Below are 20,795 nucleotides of genomic sequence, written 5' to 3' on the forward strand. Positions count from 1 at the left end.
TCCCACTTCTTCTTTGCCATCCTCTTCCTCTGCATACTCTCCTGTATTTCCTACTGTATATATTGTAGATAAAATTGAAATTCCAGATGTCTGAATTTAAATTCTGACTAGTCAGAATTATAATTTTAGTTATCTTTATTATTTTGAGGGTATGGGAAGGTAATTTTAAATATTTAAAATTCACTTTTACTGGTCAAATTAAACTTGAAGAGTCTCTGTAATTTAATTTTAAACTAGTTAAAATGTAATATGCGGTGGTCTGGCACCCTGCCTGGGGTTTGTTTCCTGCCTTGCTCCCTGTGTTGGCTGGGATTGGCTCCAGCAGACCCCTGTGACCCTGTAGTTGGAATATAGCGGGTTGGATAATGGATGGATAGATGGATAAAATGTAATAATTCATGTAAAAATCTGCACTTTTTAGGTTAAATGGTTAAAAAGTACTAACTGATATCTTAAACTTAAAAATTAGGAAAAAAAAGTCTCCTACTTGCATTTATCTCTAATTTGATTTCTATTTTGACTAATAAATACTGAAATGGAGACATCATTTTGAATAGTCAAAAAACATATGGTAGGTTGGCACTGACAGATAATACTTCAGCATGGATATATTGGGGCGATATTTGGTCTCTACACATGCATTAGTACCTTTTGAATCTACACTGATATGCTGTTGAAACTCTACCAAACAAAACTGTTATGTTGTTGTTCTAGTATGAAAGGCCTCAGACTGAAAAGCACAATTATAGTAACAAACAGTTAATTCCATGTTCTTCAAAATTCGAACCCGTAATTATCACCCCTGGAACTGATAAAAAGGCAAAGACTTAATGAACATGCATAAAGTCATCCATTTACTTACATCTGTGAAAAATGTTGGAGGCAGTTTTATGGAGCAATAATGCATGGCTACGAACAGAGGTCAGTCACAAGTGTGTATTGATGATATGACTGTTGGCATAAGTAGCACAATAAATTCTGAAGTGTATAGGGCTATAATATCTGCTCAGATTCCGCCACATGCTATAAAGCTGATAGGATGACACTTCACAGTACAGATGGACAATGAGCCAAAACATACTGCAAAAGCAAATCAAGTGCTTTTCAAAGAAAATAAGTGGAACATTCTTCAAAAGGCCAAGTAAATCAACCGACCTCAACCCAACCGGATATGCATTTCACTTGCTGAAGACAAAACTAATAGCAGAAAGTCCAACAAACAAGCAGCAATTGAAGGCAGCTACAGTAAAGGCCTGGCAAAGTATCACCAGGGTGGAAACCCAGTACTTGGAGATGGGCATATTCAAATACTGAAAATGATCATTATATTTATAATTATGTTAATTTGTCCAAATACTTTTGAGCTCCTGAAAATAGTGTGACCATGTATAAAAATGTCTGTCTTTTCTAAGCAGCTCAATATTTTTGTTAGACTCCCTGAATTAATGCCGAAAGTCTATGCTTCAATCTTCATTGCTTTGTTTCAAATCTATTGTGGTCGCATACAGAGCCAAAATTATGAAAATTGTGTCACTGTCCAAATACTTATGAATCTGATTGTATTTGAAAAAATGTCTAAGTTAAAAGTGCTTTTAAAAAGTAAGCGAATTGTAACACAATATATTTTAGACTCAGCGTAGTGAATGTAATTTAAATTTATACACATGCCAATTCTGATTAATCTTTTACTCTCCGAATCCCATAACAAGGGCTGAACATATTAAACATATAATAATGTCCACCTCTTTCAGAAGGCTCCACTGGCATATGTGATGGACTATGTTGTTCCACTGGGAGACTAGCAGGTCTTTCTGGTGTTGAGGAGGAGGCTGGATACCCTCTTTGAATCTGTTGAAGCAGCTGTTCCTGATGAAGTCTAGTGACAAAAAAAAAACAAAAAAAAAGATTTTTTTTAACTTGACCTGGTTTAAAATTTCAATGCAATTCATTCACCTAATATATAGCATAATATTTTCAAACCCAGTTAAACCAATTCAGAATCTAAATGTATCATGACAGCATAAATGCACATGGAAGGAACAAAACCTGGACAGGGTAACCTCACACATTATTCTTTGCATAAACACATGTAGCACACCCTCTCTCTTTATGGGGTATTAAGTGTAGACAAAAACATGAGTATTAAAATGGTAATCTTGAACAGAAAAAGGTGTGCAAGATAAATTGCTACATTTCTTCCACAAGAACTATTTATACACAAACACATAAATCTTGTGACAGACTGGTTATACTAGTCTGTGATAGTCTGGCATCCCATTAAGTAAAGGATCCATAAGCTTTGCACCAGCTTTAATTACCATTAACTATACTGGTTTATTTTTGAAAAAGCTTTGCAGCTACTTATGTGAAGCCAACAAAAAGTAAAGTAAAAGTACTACATTTGAGCCTAAGAATAAACACTGTCTTCAAAAGTTAAACATTTCATACAATGTCCCTCATTTTACCGATATGTTTATTAGGTTACTGGTTTGACTTGGTAGGGCTGAATAACATACCACTCATTATAAAAATGTGACTTTTGGAAAATATCAGTAGGAACACACCTTTGTTTGTTTAGTATTTTTTCTAATTTGGCATCCTCTGCAGATTGCAAAGCCGGAGATGATGTCAAAGGGCAGACAGATGCCAAGTATTGTACCAGTGGAATATGCTGGCCTGGCCTAAAGGACCTTCCTTTCCCATGACTGTAAAGCCATTCTGCCTTCAAACTAATGTATAAAAAGAAAAAACATCACACATCATACAACACAAAAATGATAGAAACAGATTTGAAAAGTAAAAGCTGAATGAAAAATTCAACAATCACTATATGTCTTTTAAAATACATCTTAAAAATAAAATACTATATGAAGAATTAATGATTCCACTGAACTTAAAACAACACTTGTTTCATCCACATTACTGTGAGAATGATGGTGTTAAGTAGAAGAAATTTTTTTTAGAAGGCTATATGGATTCCACACATTCAGGATGTATAATGAGCATACATACCTGCACTAAAACACAAAACATGCCTTTTACAGTTACTTAAAACACCATTAACAGTAATTTCTGAAATTTCTGAAATAGGATTAACAAGCAGTTTGCTGTTAAACGTTTTTGTTCACAAAAGACAAAAACATTAACAAAAATCACTATGGTCATCAATGTATAAAAATCAAACAACACTTTGTTGATAACTAAAACAAACAAAATTAACAAGTACATGAAAATAATTTACACTGAAGCAAATCACAGTTCAACAAAAATGAAAAACTGCACAGTATAAAATAGAATTCAGGACATACCCTTCCTTTTGTGACACTATATAACCATCCAGAACTTTCAGGTTGAGACACCAACTAACAATATAGGGCCGATAGTCATATCCAGGCAAGGACGGCGTGCTCATCACACAGGGATTACTCATTATAGACAGTTGTTCGAGTTCAGGTAGGGAGCCAAGGTAAGTCACCTAAAAGGAAAACAACACTACCATAAAAAATAAATTCAGTACAACAGGATCATCAACTAAGATAACACTGTGAAGACTAATAGTTTTTAAGTTGAGTAAAACACTACCAGCCAAAGCTATACTTGAAATTGTGGATGTTGAGGTTTGTTTTGTTTCAAAAAAGAGCAGTAAAAATTCTGGATGTCTCAGATATCATCCTCCTCTCTTTGCAGAAGTGTGCAAATAAGGCAATCACAGGTGGAGTGACCAAATTATCACACACAAATGTCATGGAGGAAAGATGTTGACTAGCAGAAAGAAAGAAGTCATGTTTAGTTTGCTTATCTTCACCTCCAGAAAATTAAGTCTGCATAAGAACTTTCCCCACTTCAAAAGACACTCACCACTGTGTTGAAGGATAAATAATATCATAGGTTAAAAAAAATCTTTAAAATAGCATAAAAACTGCCAATATATCTGTTTTTAAAGAATGTCTGCAGAATCAAGTCTCATGGTTAGCCAAGCATCTCTTAGATATTACATTATATAACATAATAAAAACATTCCCAGATCTGTTTATTCCAGTCTAGAGTGTGCGTTTGTAGATCTTTGGTACATACACATTCCCGCCCCTACCCCCATCACACCTCATACACACATATACCTGTATAGTTTCTGCATGATATTTATAGTGTAACCTATAAATACATTATAGCTTTTGAAAGTATAACAAAGCAAACCGAAATATATTACCTCATTAAGATCTCTTATTTCATTTTCTGCAAGTGAAAGAATTGACAGTCCTGTAGGTAAGTGAGTAGGCACCTGGCGTAGCGTTGTGATGCTATTTCCATGTAGCAGAAGTGTCTGTAGTAGATGATAAACTGTTATTATACAATTTCACGAATATAAAAATAAAAATGTACAGGCAAAATTACGATCAGAAGAAAATACATACTTCATAAATGTGATCACATAACACAACCTACATTAAAATATTTTACCAATGTATTTATAAAATTAAAACACAAGAAAATACAAGGTAATATAGAATTACAGTAAGGTAACTGTTTACAATTTATTATGAAGCACTTATATTTCACTTACTACAGTTCCTCCACCATCCATTAGTGAAAACGCGAAGATTAAAAAAGTATAGTAAGTTGTCAAAAAAAAGCAGCATCTAATGTTAATTTCAATTTTATCTTTACAGTGATAGTTAAAATGTTTGTATGTCAATTACTGAATAGGTTTTCCACAATTTTAAAGAATTTTTTTCATCTTAACTCTAAATCTAATCCCTATGTATGGATTTCTTTAAAAAACAAAAATCTATTAATTCAATTTTTAAATGCACTATGTGAAGAAGCAGTTTTAATTTAGAACTTATGAAATTTAGAGTTAGAAAACATTGAACCACAATCATGATATCATCCTAATAACTACAGTCATATAAAAAAGTTTGGGAACCCCTCTTAATTCTTTGGATTTTTGTTTATCATTAGCTGATCTTTCAAAGTAGCGACTTCCTTTTTAATATATGACATAACCTATGGAAACAGTAGTATTTTGTCAGTGAAATTAAGTTTATTGGATTAACAGAAAATATGCATCATAACAAAATTAGACAGGTGCATAAATTTGAACCCCAACAGAGATATTACATCAATAGTTAGTTGAGCCTCCTTATGCAAATATAACAGCCTCTAGACACCTCCTATAGCCTTTGATGAGTGTCTGGATTCTGGATGGAAGTATTTTTGACCATTCTTCCATACAAAATATCTCCAGCTCAGTTAAATTTGATGACTGCCGAGCATGGACAGCCTGCTTCAAGTCATCCCATAGATTTTCAATGATCGGCCATTCCAGAACATTGTACTTCTCCCTCTGCGTGAATGCCTTTCACACTAGATTTCAAACTGTGTTTTGGATATTTGTCTCATTGGAATATCCAGCCCCTGCATAACTTCAACTTTGTGACTGATGCTTGAACATTATCCTAAAGAATTTGTTGATACTAGGTAGAATTTATCCGATCCTCAACTTTAACAAAGGCTCCAGTCCCTGAACTAGCCACACAGCCCCACAGCATGATGAAACTTACACCAAATTTAACAGTAGGTAGCAGGTGTTTTTCTTGGAATGCAGTGTTCTTCTTCCGCCATGCAAAGTGCTTTTTGTTATGACCAAATAACTCAATTTTGTCTCATCAGTCTAAAGCACTTTGTTCCAAAATGAATCTGGCTTGTTTAAATGAGCATCTGCATACAACAAGCGACTCTGTTTGTGGCATGAGTGCAGAAAGGGCTTCTTTCTCATCACCCTGCCATACAGATGTTCTTTGTGAAAACTGCGCTAAATTGTAGAACAATTTACAGATACACCATCTACAGCAAGATGTTCTTGGAGGTGATCTGTGGGTTGTCTGTAACCATTCTCATAATTCTGCGCATATGCCGCTCCTGTATTATTCTTGGCCTTCCAGCAGCAACTGTGCCTGTGGCCTTCCATTTCCTGATTACATTCCTTACAGTTGAAACTGACAGTTTAAACCTCTGAGATAGCTTTTTGTAGCCTTCCCCTAAACCATGATACTGAACAATCTTTGTTTTCATATCTTTTGAGAGTTGCTTTGAGGATCCCATGCTGTCACTCTTCAGAGGAGAGTTAAATACCTTTTCTCATGATTGGACACACCTGTCTATGAAGTTCAAGGATTAACGAGCTAATCCAACCAATTTGATGTTGCAAGTAATCAGTATTGAGCAGTGTCGCATGCGGCTGGGGGTGGAGCCCAGCCGGAACGTCCAGGAGGACCGCAGGAGGGCTTGTGCGCAGCCCTGAAAGGGCCCTTGGCCACCGCCAGGTGGCGCCCCGGTACCTGAAGAACCCTGGGGAGAAGAAGATTGGGGACACCCGGAGGGCTTCTGGGTGAACAGCCGGCACTTCCGCCACATGAGGGTGTATCCACGTGGGATTGCCGGGAAAGCATCTGGAGCCCATCCGGGTTTCTATTTAAGGGACCGCCTCCCTTCTGTCATCAGCAAGAGTCGGGTGGAAGTGGACGGAGCTCGAAAGTGGAGTGGAGGCGGCCAGAAGGAAAGGCATTTGGTGACTGTGAGGCCTGGACTTTGGGGGATCGGTGCTGGAGGCACTGGGACGTGCACTGAACTCATTAGTAAATATTTGTGTAAATAAACGTGTGTTGGGTGAACTAACGATGTCCGTCGGTCTGTGTCCGGGGCCAGTTCCACAGTGGCGTAGTCGGCAGGATGCCCCGTCTGCTTCAAGAGAGAGACCTGGAGAAAAAAAATTAGTCTGTGGACGGCCCGACGCAGCAGCGGACCCCACACACTCACCGCGGGAGCGGCGTTTGCACAACCCCGCGGGAGCGGTTCTCCGCACGAACCGCCGCCGGTCCGCAAAATGGCCACGTTCTCCATGTTTTGGTTGCAACCTCCAAGTCTTCTTGAAACACAAAGAAAGTGAACAGGCAATATTTGTATGGGTAATTCTCACTGTAACGAAGGGGAAGAAGGTAGAGGACTACTTTGTTGATGGTACTACCAGCAATTTATTTCGAATTTAAAGCACTCTCACACACGTGCACTTGTAAGACAATATCTGGGCTTGTCATATGGTGGCGAAAGTGTAGCGTGTAATGATTTTTCTCTTAATCTGTTCATAAATCTGACGGGTGAAGAATCTAAGATGTTGGATGTTACTACCAGGTTCCAGTCACCTGAGAGCACCCCCTTCCGCATTTGCCACCTCAACCTCCATCTTGGTTTAATCTAATCTTGGACTAACGCCTGAATAGACGGTCTCACTTCAAATTGTTATTTCTCCAACAATTATTTTTTTATGATCTTCTCTGTGGTTCATTTACAGACATATTTAACCATAATGGCTACCACAGCATTCTGCAGCAACAAGCCATCCCAACTGGTTTGTACCTAATTGGGCGGTCATTTGTATTTCAAGCAGGTCAATGACCCAAAACTCATCTCCAGACTGTGGAACAACAATTTAGAAGAGAGAACTGCAGTAGGTAACTGTTAAAAAACTACCCAAGGTGACAAACTCACACTGGTTAAGAAAATGCCAAGAGTATGTAATACTGTCAAACAAGGCAAAGGTGGTTACTTTGAAGAAGTAAAATATAATACACTTTTAACACTTTTCTGATCACTACATGTGCTGTGTAGGAGTGATGTATTCATGGCATGTGCATGTATGCTTTCTGTTTGTAGGTGTCTCCAAAATTTTGACCACTGTAATATGACGATGATGATTGACAGAAAAGGAATATATGACAATAACAAGGTGTCTTTGAAAAATATGTGCATGTATTAAATTAATTCTAAACACCTGCTTATTCTAATACAAGGTAGTTGAGGCTGAAGGAAACTGGCTTTCCATCTACATTTTAAAGACATAAAGGTCAGGCTAATTTGTGACCTTAAAATATACTGTAGTTATAAGAGTGACTGCATGAGTTCAATTTAAAGTTTATTGTTATGTCTACAGTGTATATCCTGCAATGGCACCTCGCTATCCAAACTAAAAAAAACATTTAAGCAGGTTAAAAAAGGTTAGTTAATTAGTTAGTTAGTTAGATAAGATAGATAAGATAAAAAAGACAAAATAATTGAGTCTTAAACAAAGACAGACAGCAGTAGAATCATATTTAAAAATTGAGCATTTCCTATCAATGTACTACCAAACTGTTGCACTTCTGCTAAAGGGTAATGTGTTCAAAATTTACCTGAATATTTTTACAATACATGTTTACAGCACATATCAAAAATTAAATGAGAACATTTTCACACTACATTGTTTAAAGCAGGTATGCCTCACCTTGAGAGATGAAAGCTTTGAAAGGTCTCCTATTTGTGAAATGTTATTGTCTGACAAGTCCAGATGCTTAAGAGCCACACAATGGTTCATTTGTTCAATAACCTAAAGATATGAATAATATATTTTATTACACAATTCAAAACAGAACTTGCTGATGAATAGATACAGTGACTCTAAACAGCCAGTAAATTCTTTTAAAAAGTTTCACATTTCTAGTCTAACAGTCTGAACCTTCAAAACATTTTTAACCTGTATACATGCACTTTAAAATTCTTAACCTTAACTAAAAATGAAAATGAATGCATTCATTCTTTAAAAGTACCAGTTGTAAACTGTCTATGGAAAACCTGTTAGCTTATCCAACCAATAAGCTGGCTAAGTTTGGTGGATAATTGATAACAAAAACTGCTGTTTTAAGGTGGTATACATAACAGTTTTCCAAAGATCAAGGATATGTATATTAAAACATTATAAAAACATTCAATATTTGTTTCAACACAGTCAAGGCTAATTAAGAAGCAGAAGGTAACAGCAGCAACAGGAAATCTCTCAGATCATTAGATCAAGTTCTCCTAAATCTAATCACCAGACAAAGAGTATATTGAGAGGGCAGAGAGAATCAGGTGGCAACTCTAAAGGACTTGCATGTCTCAATATTATTATTATCGTCTTGAATTGAGCAAGCTATGCTAAAGAATATAACCATTAGGGAGCACCAAGCTTATAAGCATTAAAAGTTAATACAAAGCAACCCTCAATATGTTAAATGATGTTAGCAAGATTGTTTTCATATAATAAAAGACCTAGGCATAATTAGAGGACAGAATGCTATCCTATTCAATTATACTTGGATGCTCTAATCTATTGCTAAGCACAGCCAATCTGTGCTTCATCTGTCCTTATATATTATATGGTGCTCAAACCATGGATGTGCAAGAGTACCATGAGCCACTAGAGGGAGTTATAAACTAACAGACTCAGTGCTTCTACACTGTACAGTATCTGGAATACTGCAGTAAGGTCCTTTCTGGCTATATGGCAAATTAGCTCATCATTAAGGTGCTAGTGACTGACAAAGACTCAACTGGCTGAAAGAAAAGAGTCCAGGGTATGAGTGTTGTTCTCATATATATATTATATATATATGAGAACAACACTCATATCAATGACAAAACAATTACATTAACAATCATGTTACGTTATTTTTAAAATTTTTCCTTTTCTTTTTCATAACTTCTTTAACACACTACTTCTCCGCTGCGAAGCGCGGGTATTCTGCTAGTTAGACATAAAGGACAGTGACCAGGGACCTCATGTATAAACGGAGCTTACGCACAGAAATGTTGCGCAAGTATGTTTCCACGTTCAAATCACGATGTATAAAACCTGAACTTGGCGTAAAGCCATGCACTTTTCCACGGTACCTCATACCCTGCCATACGCAAGTTCTCCACTCAGTTTTGCAGACTGGTGGCACCCAGCGTCAAAGCAGAGCTATCGTTCCTGTGTGGTTATCCTTTCTTTTCCTGACACGGATATATAAATACACTGAAATTAACCGCATATTGTTTATTAGTTTAATGCATCTGATTGTAATTAACCTGTAACAATATAATGGTCCACAGAATGGTCAAACTATTCCAAATACCACAGCTGCTTTAGCGTTGTTACTCTCACTGCACCTTCTTTTTCTTCTTTCAGATGCTCCCATTAGGGGTTGCCACAGTGGATCATCTATTTCCATATTACTCTCACTGCACCACTCAGAGAAGCTGATCGGAAAGAGAATTATTGGCATACAGCATCAAGCACACGCTGCCTCAGCCATGCTTCCTATTTGAACTACTTCTCACATGGCAAACGCTTCAAACTTTTCCTGTATGGACCTCGCGGTTCAGAAACAGTTTCATCCCAAGAGCTCTAAACGCACTCAATCAGTCCATCAAGTGCTCCTTGTAGAACTGTTTGTACTTATAAGTACAATTACCTCACTGTAAACTTGCACTACAGTTATAATATTGCACAACCTGAGCCACTTTGTAAAGCGCGTATTTACATATGATGACGATATTATTTTTTAAGATGAAATGCAGCAAAATATGTTTATTATATTATACAGATAAAACGTTTAACTTAATTTAAATAATCTATATTGTTAATAATTAAAGGATACGGTGTTGCTGCGCTAGCAAGGATCTGGCGCTCTGCTCACAGATTGTTCCTGCCATGCACTGTATGCTTCACTGGGACTGGCGTGAAGGATAGAATAATTAAACATGTACTAGGAAGATATTTCAATGTTTCTTAAAAGTTTTGAAGAATCGTTGTTATAAGCTTACAGATGGCTTAACATCCATTACAGAGCTGATCGTGTGGCGATCGGTTACTTGGAGAAAGAAAAGGAAGGACAGGAATTGGAGGTTAGTACGTTAGAAATAAACAGTACTGCTGGGGCGGCCTTAGGCATATGCAAACTGTGCACCTGCACTGGGCCACCACGCCAATATATATTGAATATAAAACAGAAAGAGAAAATATGCAGAGGCAAATTTAGGCAAAAGTTAAACGCTTGTGTCATGAGCACAAGGCGGCCCAGCAGAGTCCGCAACAGACGTGGCCATCTGCCGTGCATAAGATACCATATTGACATTGGCGGGCGAAGAAGCCACCGATTCTTTCTCTGCCCAGGGCCACCACGAGCCTAGAGCTGCCCTGGAGTACTGCTGCAATAAATTATTTCATCGAAGGTGGCGCACAATCACTACGCCACCGTGTTCCCATGTTTAATAATGTGTTTTAACTCCTATCATCATGAAAATGATATCACGTATACATCTCAGTATTTTAGTTATTCAGAGAGCTGTAATATCGCGAATGTAATGGATTCTGTGTCCTGTCGGAGGTAGAGAAAGCCGGTTTAAGAAGCACGTAGTGATTCACACACAGAGCACATAGAAGAACACATACAAAACAAAGCATTTAATGTGCTACTTTACTTACGATGTGATTTGAGAAACTAGTTAAACGATTTTAAGATGAAGTTTATGATGTTCTACTTTAATGACAAAATAAACTACGTGATTAAAGTGGAAATTTCGAGATTGAAGTTGACATTTTGTGCTTTTTTCCCCACTGTTTGCCTTTTTTTTTTTTCCTCTGTACCCTAATAAGCTTTCATATGACACTCAGACGGTGGGCTACGACTCGCCTTTTCACAGCGACTTTGATATTTAATTTCATTTTTATTTCAGGCACTGTGCGACTTTGTGAACTTGAGCTTTCGAGTTTCTCTGACACGCTATGTCACTCGATCAGCTTCCTTTTGTTGTTTATACCACTGTTTAAACCAACAAACAGTACGTTTTTCATTGCCTCCTCTTGGTATTCGCTGAAAATCTTCCATTTTCCCCTCTTTCTTTTCCCATTGTCTTTTCACAGAATGCTGAGATTAAGGGCTATTTATATTGAATTACATATTCAAAGAGGAGTAATTCTGGGAGGAGTTGGGGCGGGACAGCAGATGTGTGCACAAGCGTTACTTTTCATGCTGACCGGGATTTATGTAGCGGAAGAACGCGGAAGTTAGCGAATGCACAGATTCCTGTGTCTGCATTTTTCTGTGCGTAAGCACATTTCGGCTTTTGTGCTTATGTCATGTTATAGTGCGAATTCTACGCACGGCCTTATGCAAGAGGCCCCAGGAGAGTTGTGTAGGACCACATGGTAATAATAAAGCTATGTTTATAGAGAAGCCATTAAACATGAGGAAATATTTTCTCGTTTATGTTTGCTCACTGTGTTCCACCTGTCGTCCCCCCCAGAACCCTGATTAAGGGAGTTTGACAATATTATATTATTATTTCCATTATATTATCTTTCCAGTATAAAATCACTTCTATTTCTTGCATCCATAGCCAATATAGGATTGTCATGGCATATACTTTTACCACACCTAGAAAATTTTTTTTTTCCTGTCAAATATCAAATCCCAAAAATTAAATTCAATCAATCAAGATTTGTATTTTTGTTTTTCAACTTACTTTTTCATAATTGTGACATGCCTTCATTTGTTTATGCAATTTGCTTTGTTATGCAAAGGCATTTTTAGCAATTGTACAAAAAATCTCCAAAGAACTGTAGACAATAGAAAACTAAATGAAGTGAGAAACAAAGCCCAAATTTAACCATATATGTCCACTTTGAAGCAAAGGTTATTCCTGCAAGTAACAATGAAAGTGAATACATAATTGCCAGGGCTTTTCCAAATCCTTTTCACTGTGTTTTTTTTTTTTATTTGCGAGACATTCCATTTCTAAGGCTGGGTTTATACTTCACACAACATGACCCATGCTCCTGCGGATGTTACCGCTACACAAGTGTTCTACTATTTATACTTGTGTGCGTAATTTACATAAATCTGGGAGATTCCACCAAGTGGCAGTGTGAGATACCTTTACGGTGAGAAAATGTTCGGTTTCCTTGTGTTGTGAATGGCCTGAAACATCTATTAAATTCCAAGGACACCTTGCCACAATATCTCTGAAAAGGATGGATGTTTAATGATTACATCTGTCAATCCAGGAACACACCTATTCCAGCATGCATCGGGTGTGAGGCAGAAACAATCTATGGATGAGGCATCAATTCATCACAAAGTGAACACAAGCGCACACCCACACACTCAAGCATCATTTTAGCATCACCAAATCCCCAAATGTTCATGCCTTTGGAAGTAACGGGAGCACACTGTGGAAACCCAATAGGAAAACATGCAACTTCCAGGCAGTGAACACCAGGGACATGACTCCCTGAAAGGCAGCAGTGCTACAGCTCCGCCACCATGCTACCCTGATATGTGTAGTTGTTAAAAGTATTCCTTATTTAAATCAAGTTAAAAATTTATCTGTAAAAATGTAATATACATACTTTAATGTATTTCATCGAGATTAAAGCCGAATTCTCCACTTTAATCACGAATGCATTTGTATGTGTGCTTCACCACATTGAACCATTCCTCAAACACTGAAACATGCACATCAGTCCTGTAGAATCTGCAAAGCGCCTTTTTGTCACATGTTGATAGTAAAGAGAGACTCTGACATCACTTGATCACACTGCACCCCCCGATTTTTTGCTGATAACTGCAACTAGCACATGGATCATGTTAATTTCTGAGAACATTCTTGGAGGATGCGTCAAATGAATTTTGGGAATGCGTGACAGCCATAAAGCATCCAACATCACTTCATTCCATTACATATAGCATTGCAATAACATCTCATCTAAAAAAGTATGGTTATTAGTAGCTAGCCTCTTAAATGTCTAAATTGCTAATTCTGTGTATGCCCTTCTGTACCATTTTATCAAAAAATGCCATTTCCTACTAAACAGCTACAGACACAAGTTTTACTTCTGGACTGTTCTGCTCAACATACTCCCACAAGCACTACCAACTGGCTCCTTAACGTATACCATATAGCTTTTTGTTTACATCAAAACACAATATATGCTAGCCATCTTGACTGGAGTTCAGAAGAAGTATTGCTCCACTAGAAAAGCTGTGATAAAAGATTATTTAAACTGTAAATTGCATGTTTGGTCTGGTTCCATATTGTAAGCATCTCTGGGAGACACTGTTGTAGATCCTTCTTTTGTTTTTTTGTAAAATACATCTTCAATTAACCAAGTAAATGCCTATGGTTAATAAAAGCACACTTCAATTGAGAAAAATGCATTAATTGTAATAATAATCTTTTATAATAATATTTTATAATAATAATCTTTTATTTAGATCTTTATTTGTCTTAAGGAGTAAATTTTGCCTTTTACAGATGTTCAATAAATAAATACAACACAGCTCCCCTCAAACAAACACCAGAATTACTAAAAAGAAGAAAATTTCAAACTTGGCGAAAGTTAAAAAAAAAGAGAAATTTTGTTGTTAGTATATTGCCGATAACGTGCATTTATTGGGACACAAAGCAGGGAATATAAAGAAGTACTGCAGGATTTTACTTCTATTGCGGACCAGGCCTTTGTATGTTCATCTATTTGTGTCCAAGTTTTTATAGCTTGTATGTTTGCTGCCCAGTAATAAAACTGAAAAAGTTAGGTAGAGCCATGCCACCTTCTGCCTTTGGTCTTTGTAGGGTCGCTCTTTGGATACGTAGATGTTTTGAGTTCCAAATAAATGAGGTTATTGTTGAATCTAATTGCTTAAAAAATGATTTATTGATGTATATTGAAATGTTTTGAAATAAAAAAAGAAGCTTAGGAAGAATATTCATTTTAACAATGTTAATTCTTCCAGCTAGAGTGAGATGAAGGGTTGACCATCTATTCAAGTCTTGCTTAATTTTTTCCATGCAGACTGCAAAATTTTGTTGATAAAGAGTTTTGTGTTTACTTGTAATGTTTACCCCAAGGTATTTAAACTGTTCTGCAATGATAAAAGGTAGGGTGTCTAATCTAATATTATATGCTTAGAATTCACTGGAAAGAGTACATTTTTATTCAGATTAATTCTGAGACCAGAGATATTTTGAAATTCTGTAAGTGCTGTTAAGACTGCAGCCACAGAATTTTGTGGGTCTGATATATACAGTACCATATCATCTGCATATAGAGAGATTTTCTGTTCCAGTCCTTCTCTGATAATCCCTTTTATCTGATCAGCATTTTGACATTAAACCACCAGTGGTTCAATGGCAATTGCAAATAACATTGGTGACAATGGGCATCCCTGTCTGGTACCTCGTTCTAGTTTAAAGTAATCTGAACAAATGTTGTTGATACAAACTGAAGCTTCTGGATTGGTATACAGTAGTTTGATCCATGAACAAATGTTCGGGCCAAACCCAAATTTCTCTAATGTAGTGAAAAGGTATTTCCATTCAGTCATGTCAAATGCTTTTTCTGCATCCAATGATAATAGTATTTCTGGGGTTTTTGACTTTGTTGGGGAGTACATTACATTAAACAGGCGTCGAAGATTGGAAGATAAGTGTCAACTCTTGATAAGCAAATTGTATATTTTACTTATAAACCTGATAAACAGGTTAGTCTTGTGTCTTGATAAACTAGTTATGAACATTTGATACATTTGTACTTTGTTTTTTTTGTTGCTGTGTTTCATACAGCTCAAAATTTGGTAAGAAATAAATACTACATAATTAAAATGGTAATCCATATTTATAATTATACCTCAAGAATAATGAATGTCCAGCAACAAAGCTGTAGTGTATCAAACATTTCCCGGATCTGCCACTTGCGATGAATTGTGCTGTGCTTTTGGATAAACATGAATATCAACTCTGTCTTTGGTATCTCCACCTTTCAAAACTCATATCACTAACAACTCATCACATGTTGGTATTATTATATATGCAAGTGTGATCTTTCAGATTCATATAGAAATCCAAGAAAACTTCTTTTTACGTGTTTTGCAGATAAATTTCATGTAAAGTGCAATATTTTTGGATGTATGGATTTGTATCCATTATTGGCTGTAGAATTTCTAATACGTTTGATTGTTTAACTCTTTCGATTCTATGTTGCATCGCTTCTTCGTGATCATAAATATAAACCAGACCGAATTGTCATTTCTTTGAAATTAAACTTGTAGTACCTTTAATTGTTGTAGGACCACAGATTCTCATAGGGTATGGTCCTGACTCCTGTAAATCTACATTTTGAGCATTGAATGATGTGAACACGAAAAGATTATTGTGGATTCGGATATTTTGCCTGTAGTGTTTGTGGATTTCACTTTCATCCAAATAACATATCTTTTATTTCTTACAGATATGCCTCTTCATTTGGAAGAAACACTACTTTTCCCTGATGGAAACACGAATTAGACGAACTACAAGTCTCAGACTTAAACTTTTAGGGCCGAACAATATCTACAAACTTCAGCCATATTACCTACTGTATGTCCATATATTTGATCTCTTTTCGCTGTTCCGTTATTTTATGGAGTAATTTCCATTTGTTAGCGCTAATGCGATCTTTACTATTTGTTTTTTGAGACTATTGAATTTTAGTACTTTCATAATCATTAACCTGCTCTGCATGTGTATCACGCCAACATTTTTGAACCTCTTTACGATGTTCTACTTCTACTCTTTGTCTTTTCTTCTTCTACTGTTTGTCTTTTCTTTCCGCCCCCGCTTGGGCCTGTTAGGTTTCAATTCATCTCTTAACACAAAGTCTCATCTCACGGGACTTGAAATTATCTCTCTGAAAATGTCTCGTCTCATCTCTCTGAAAAAGTATTGTCCGAAGATTTTTTTTTTTTTATACAATACTAGGGGCTCCACCCCCAGCTCGCTTCGCTCGCCCTCCCCTGTGTTTGGTTTATTGGATATACAATTTAAAGAGATTGCTATTTTCATGGGAATTGTTACATATGCATTATATTCACTTTTACTTTAAAAACTTTTGTAAAAACAATACTTGTCCTTTATTTCCGGCCCCGTGCGTGGTTATATCTCTTTCTCGCCAGACATATAATGTTGCTCACGTTGTGAAGGGGGGGTGGCTGAACACATGCTAAGGATATGCCGTTGAATCATCTGCTATCTTTTTGCTGCTTGCGAGCTGCCTATTCTGCTTGTCACATGTCGTTGTTTTAAGAGCTGGGAGCACATGATGCTTGTCTGCCAAATGCAATCCAACAACTGCTTGGTTAGATGTCTGTGGACTTATTTTAAATGATGGCTCACTGCCTTGTCTTGCATGACATTGTAAAAACAATAATTGTCCTTTATTTCCGGCCCCACGCGTGGTTAGTAGTAGCTGCTCCTATACTGCTCCTTTGATCATTTTAAAGCCTGTATAGCCTCTCTCCTTTTTGCCACTTCGTGTCTCTGCTGCTCGCGTTGTGCTCGATTCTCTGTGATCATAAATATACACCTCACTGAATTGTGTTTTCTTCGAAATTAAACTTATCATTGCTTTAACTGTTGCGGGACCACAGATTCTCATAGCAAATGTTCAATTATTGTGTAAATCTAGGTTTTGTGCATTGAATGATGCAAATGCGAAAAGACTTTGTTTTCGGCTCTTTGCCTTTTATTTCTAACCTCACTTTGTCCTGCTATTTTTTCAATTACACCTGGTCCTGATGATTAATTTCCTTTTGTTTGTGCCAACGCAATCTTTTAATTGTCGACGTTTCATTTATAACGTATTGTTCTTTATATGCTTTATATGCACTGAGACACCTGTATCTGTGTGTGCTGCTTCCCTTTACACTACTGATTTTTTTTGCCGGCCATGCTCTGATATTGCTTGTAAGTAGGGCGTGTCTTGGAAGAATCTCATGTTCTATATCCCTGCGATCTTTCGTCTCGCAGGTCTTTTATTTGTCTTCCATGATCTTAAAGTGAAGATCACGTATCGTCTCCTAGTCATTCTCTCCCACAGGATTTTTTTTTTATAATAGAGAGACAGTAATATAAATATAAGCTTAAGAAAGATCTTATATAAACTGGCTGATTGTCACATTTGCATTCATTCATTCATGAATTGGCTCACAAATTTCTTAAATTTAAAAAAATTCTCAAGTTTCACAAATGAGAAGTGACCTTTTTGTTCATCAAGTTCAATGGCTATCTTATCATCACATATTATCCAGATACTTCTGAAACGCTGTCAAGATTACACTTAAACAAAATTGCATGACTTAGTACCAATTTGTTCCATACGTCCAGGACCCTTTTGGGAAGAAATTAATTCTACAATCAACATAATTTAATGCATTTTCCCTTAACTTTGGCCAGTGTCCACAATCACACAATTATCTACTTAACTTGAAGAATTCAAATAAATCAACTTTATCAATCAATATTTTTGAGAATTTAGTAGCCTAAATTAGCTCTCCAAGTAATCGCTTTTGTTCAATGCTAAGAAAGTTCAATTTCCTTACAAGACAGGACAGGGTCTTTAGCTTTTAGACTAGAATTGCACAAAAAAATCTCCATATGCAGTTTCACTATTACAAAGTGCATGTCTGAGAATAACACATGTTTCATATACAACAGTTTAAGAATAATATCTAACTTTTTCTTTGCCTTACAATTGCTTCTGCTCATTTCACGAATCATAAGACTATTGCTTCAAAAAAAAAAACTCATACATACGTTTCCCATATCTTTCACTTATATCAAGAGTTAACTCTGCCTTCCTGTAACTCTGTCAAGTTGTCTACAATAAATTGCATAAATGGTGGAAAATATACCATGACTGATGAAATGCGACCTATTCTTTCAGACTCGTTTGTGTAATTAGTTTCTGGATCAACTAAGCCTTACTATTTAAAATTTAGAATATGCAGTAATTCAATAATCTGAAAATATACAAGTTAGGCTGAAAGCAAACTAGCACAAATCTGCTACAGTTTAGACTGCTCTAACCCAGCACCAATCCAAATGCAACTGGCCAAGGAACAGTTCAAAAATAAATGATATAAAGAGTGCCATGAACAGAGTCCTATCAAGTCAGTGGCTCTGATGCATTATCCTGCAATCCGTGGAGGTCACAAAATCTCTACATATGGTAAAAGTAATTGACATAGGAGCTAGGACAACCTGCCGTTGCATGACCCACCATCCCTTCCTTGGTGTTGTTCCTCTGGCTCCCCAGATCTTTCCTCCTGGGTGGAACAACCTTACTGCAACCAGCACATGATCTGTCTGTCATTCTGAACACAGTCTGAAAAAGTTATATCCAAGCAGCCAATATATTCTGTGCCAAACTGGGCTGAGCACCTGGCAATAATTCCTGTGCCTATAAAACATACTTAATTACACTATTTCTATAACTGAAAAAATCATGTAATTGAGGAATTTTTAGTATTCTACAGCAGCAGAATAAGCATCCAGAGGTCACAATGACTTGACTCTTTAACTATGTCTGGCCATTATTACCTTTTATTTTTAGCCTGATATTCTCAAGACTGCCACTAGAATGCTTCTATGAAACAAATATAGAAAATAATTATTATAAACCTGACAATGCTGGCTGGTTTTAGGCAAATCAGATTAATACATTGAAGTGTGATCTTTTTGGCATGGACTACATATGCCCGAGAAAACTTGTTATTATTAAATGTTTGGGAATGCACTCACCTTGATATTATTCCCACCCAAATTAAACCACTCCAAATGAACTAGATCCTTCAAACCTTCAATAAAGCCAATACTATTGTTAGGTAAATTCAGGACCCTGAGATTGGTTAATCTACATAATCCCATCAGTCGTACAATCCGATTGTTTGCCACAGACAACTATACAAAAAGATGGAAAAGAAAAAGAACATTAACATGAAAAATGACAATTTTATTTACTTCAAATTATTATCAATGAAATACACATCACAATTTTTAGATAATTAATTTCTTTACTTGAGATTTGCAGAGAATATCACAATGTATTTAACGCTGACACAAATTGTAATGCATTTAATTTTTAGTTATGTGTTAGAATATTCAACAGAAAATGCACAAAACCACAGAAGGACAGAAAAACTTGCTAATAACAGAAAGAATGTAAATATAGTAAATATTTTTTTGCATAATACCTGCATTAAATCTTTGCATTTTTCCAGATGTTCTAGTTTTATTATCTGGTTTTTGTCGAGGATTAATGTGTGACAGCCAGAAGGACATGGAAATGAATCATCCAGTTTCTGGATTCCCTGACCCGACAGATCCACCACAGCAGCTTAAAATAATAGACAATTGTTATACATCACCAAAACATATCATCAGCTATAAAATGAGTTTGTTTTGCTTACCTTTATTTCATTTTCTTCACTGATCAGACTTAATATGTTAAAGTTTACTGTACAGCTCAAAGCTGGTAAAATACCCATAATAAAATGCATTATTACAATTTTGAGCGAACAGAAATATTAAAAAGATGTCCCTTAAACTATATGAGAATGAACAACAGCTCTCATGGACAACTGTATTTTCAACTAACTGTTTTTCCAGCTATCACCAGTGTTATAGTGAATTTAAAAGTGAAAATTTTGAAATGCTCAAATTATTATGATTAGCTGTGAGAAATATATTGCTTTATTGTTTATATTTTAATAACTCTTTAAAAGTATACAAAACAAGTATACTTGTACTCATGTCCATTATTTCTCTGTTCTGATCTATGGTAAACTGTAAAACATTATTAACTTACAGCTGATTTTAAAAGATTATTTCAACCTATGCATCATCTTTGTTGGCTGAAGAGAATCTGTTCTTGAGGAGTACCTCTGTAGAAGTTTTTAAAAGTACCATTTCTAAGGTCTCCAGTTTCTACAAGACTTGTTAACAAGGCTAATGCCTGTACCATTCCCAAAAGAAAGAAACAAGTAATACCAAGCACCTAAAATCAAGCTATTTGTTCCTTTTACAAATTTCATAATTTGCTCTTCTGTTTCTTCAAAGTTGGTGATGTAATCATTTGAAATACGTAT

At 36.2% G+C, this 20,795-nt stretch overlaps 1 protein-coding gene across 3 annotated transcripts in view; it reads right to left on the reverse strand.

Annotated features, from left to right (window-relative positions):
* Window positions 1-20,795, reverse strand: part of cep97 (centrosomal protein 97) — a 42,402-nt gene that overhangs the window by 20,431 nt on the left and 1,176 nt on the right. For 2 of the 3 annotated variants that reach the window (XM_039744822.1, XM_039744820.1), the window contains exons 2-8: window positions 19,902-20,044; window positions 19,450-19,608; window positions 8,318-8,419; window positions 4,208-4,321; window positions 3,309-3,475; window positions 2,565-2,729; window positions 1,743-1,876 (exon numbers count right to left, since the gene is read on the reverse strand). In XM_039744822.1, coding sequence (XP_039600756.1) covers window positions 1,743-1,876; window positions 2,565-2,729; window positions 3,309-3,475; window positions 4,208-4,321; window positions 8,318-8,419; window positions 19,450-19,608; window positions 19,902-20,044 — 984 coding nt within the window. Of the gene's footprint in view, window positions 1-1,742; window positions 1,877-2,564; window positions 2,730-3,308; window positions 3,476-4,207; window positions 4,322-8,317; window positions 8,420-19,248; window positions 19,295-19,449; window positions 19,609-19,901; window positions 20,045-20,795 lie in introns of those variants that run through there. The other variant, XM_039744823.1, reaches the window with a different exon arrangement.

The sequence above is a fragment of the Polypterus senegalus genome, chromosome 2 (assembly GCF_016835505.1).
Source record: "Polypterus senegalus isolate Bchr_013 chromosome 2, ASM1683550v1, whole genome shotgun sequence".
Taxonomy (NCBI): Eukaryota; Metazoa; Chordata; class Cladistia; order Polypteriformes; family Polypteridae; genus Polypterus; species Polypterus senegalus.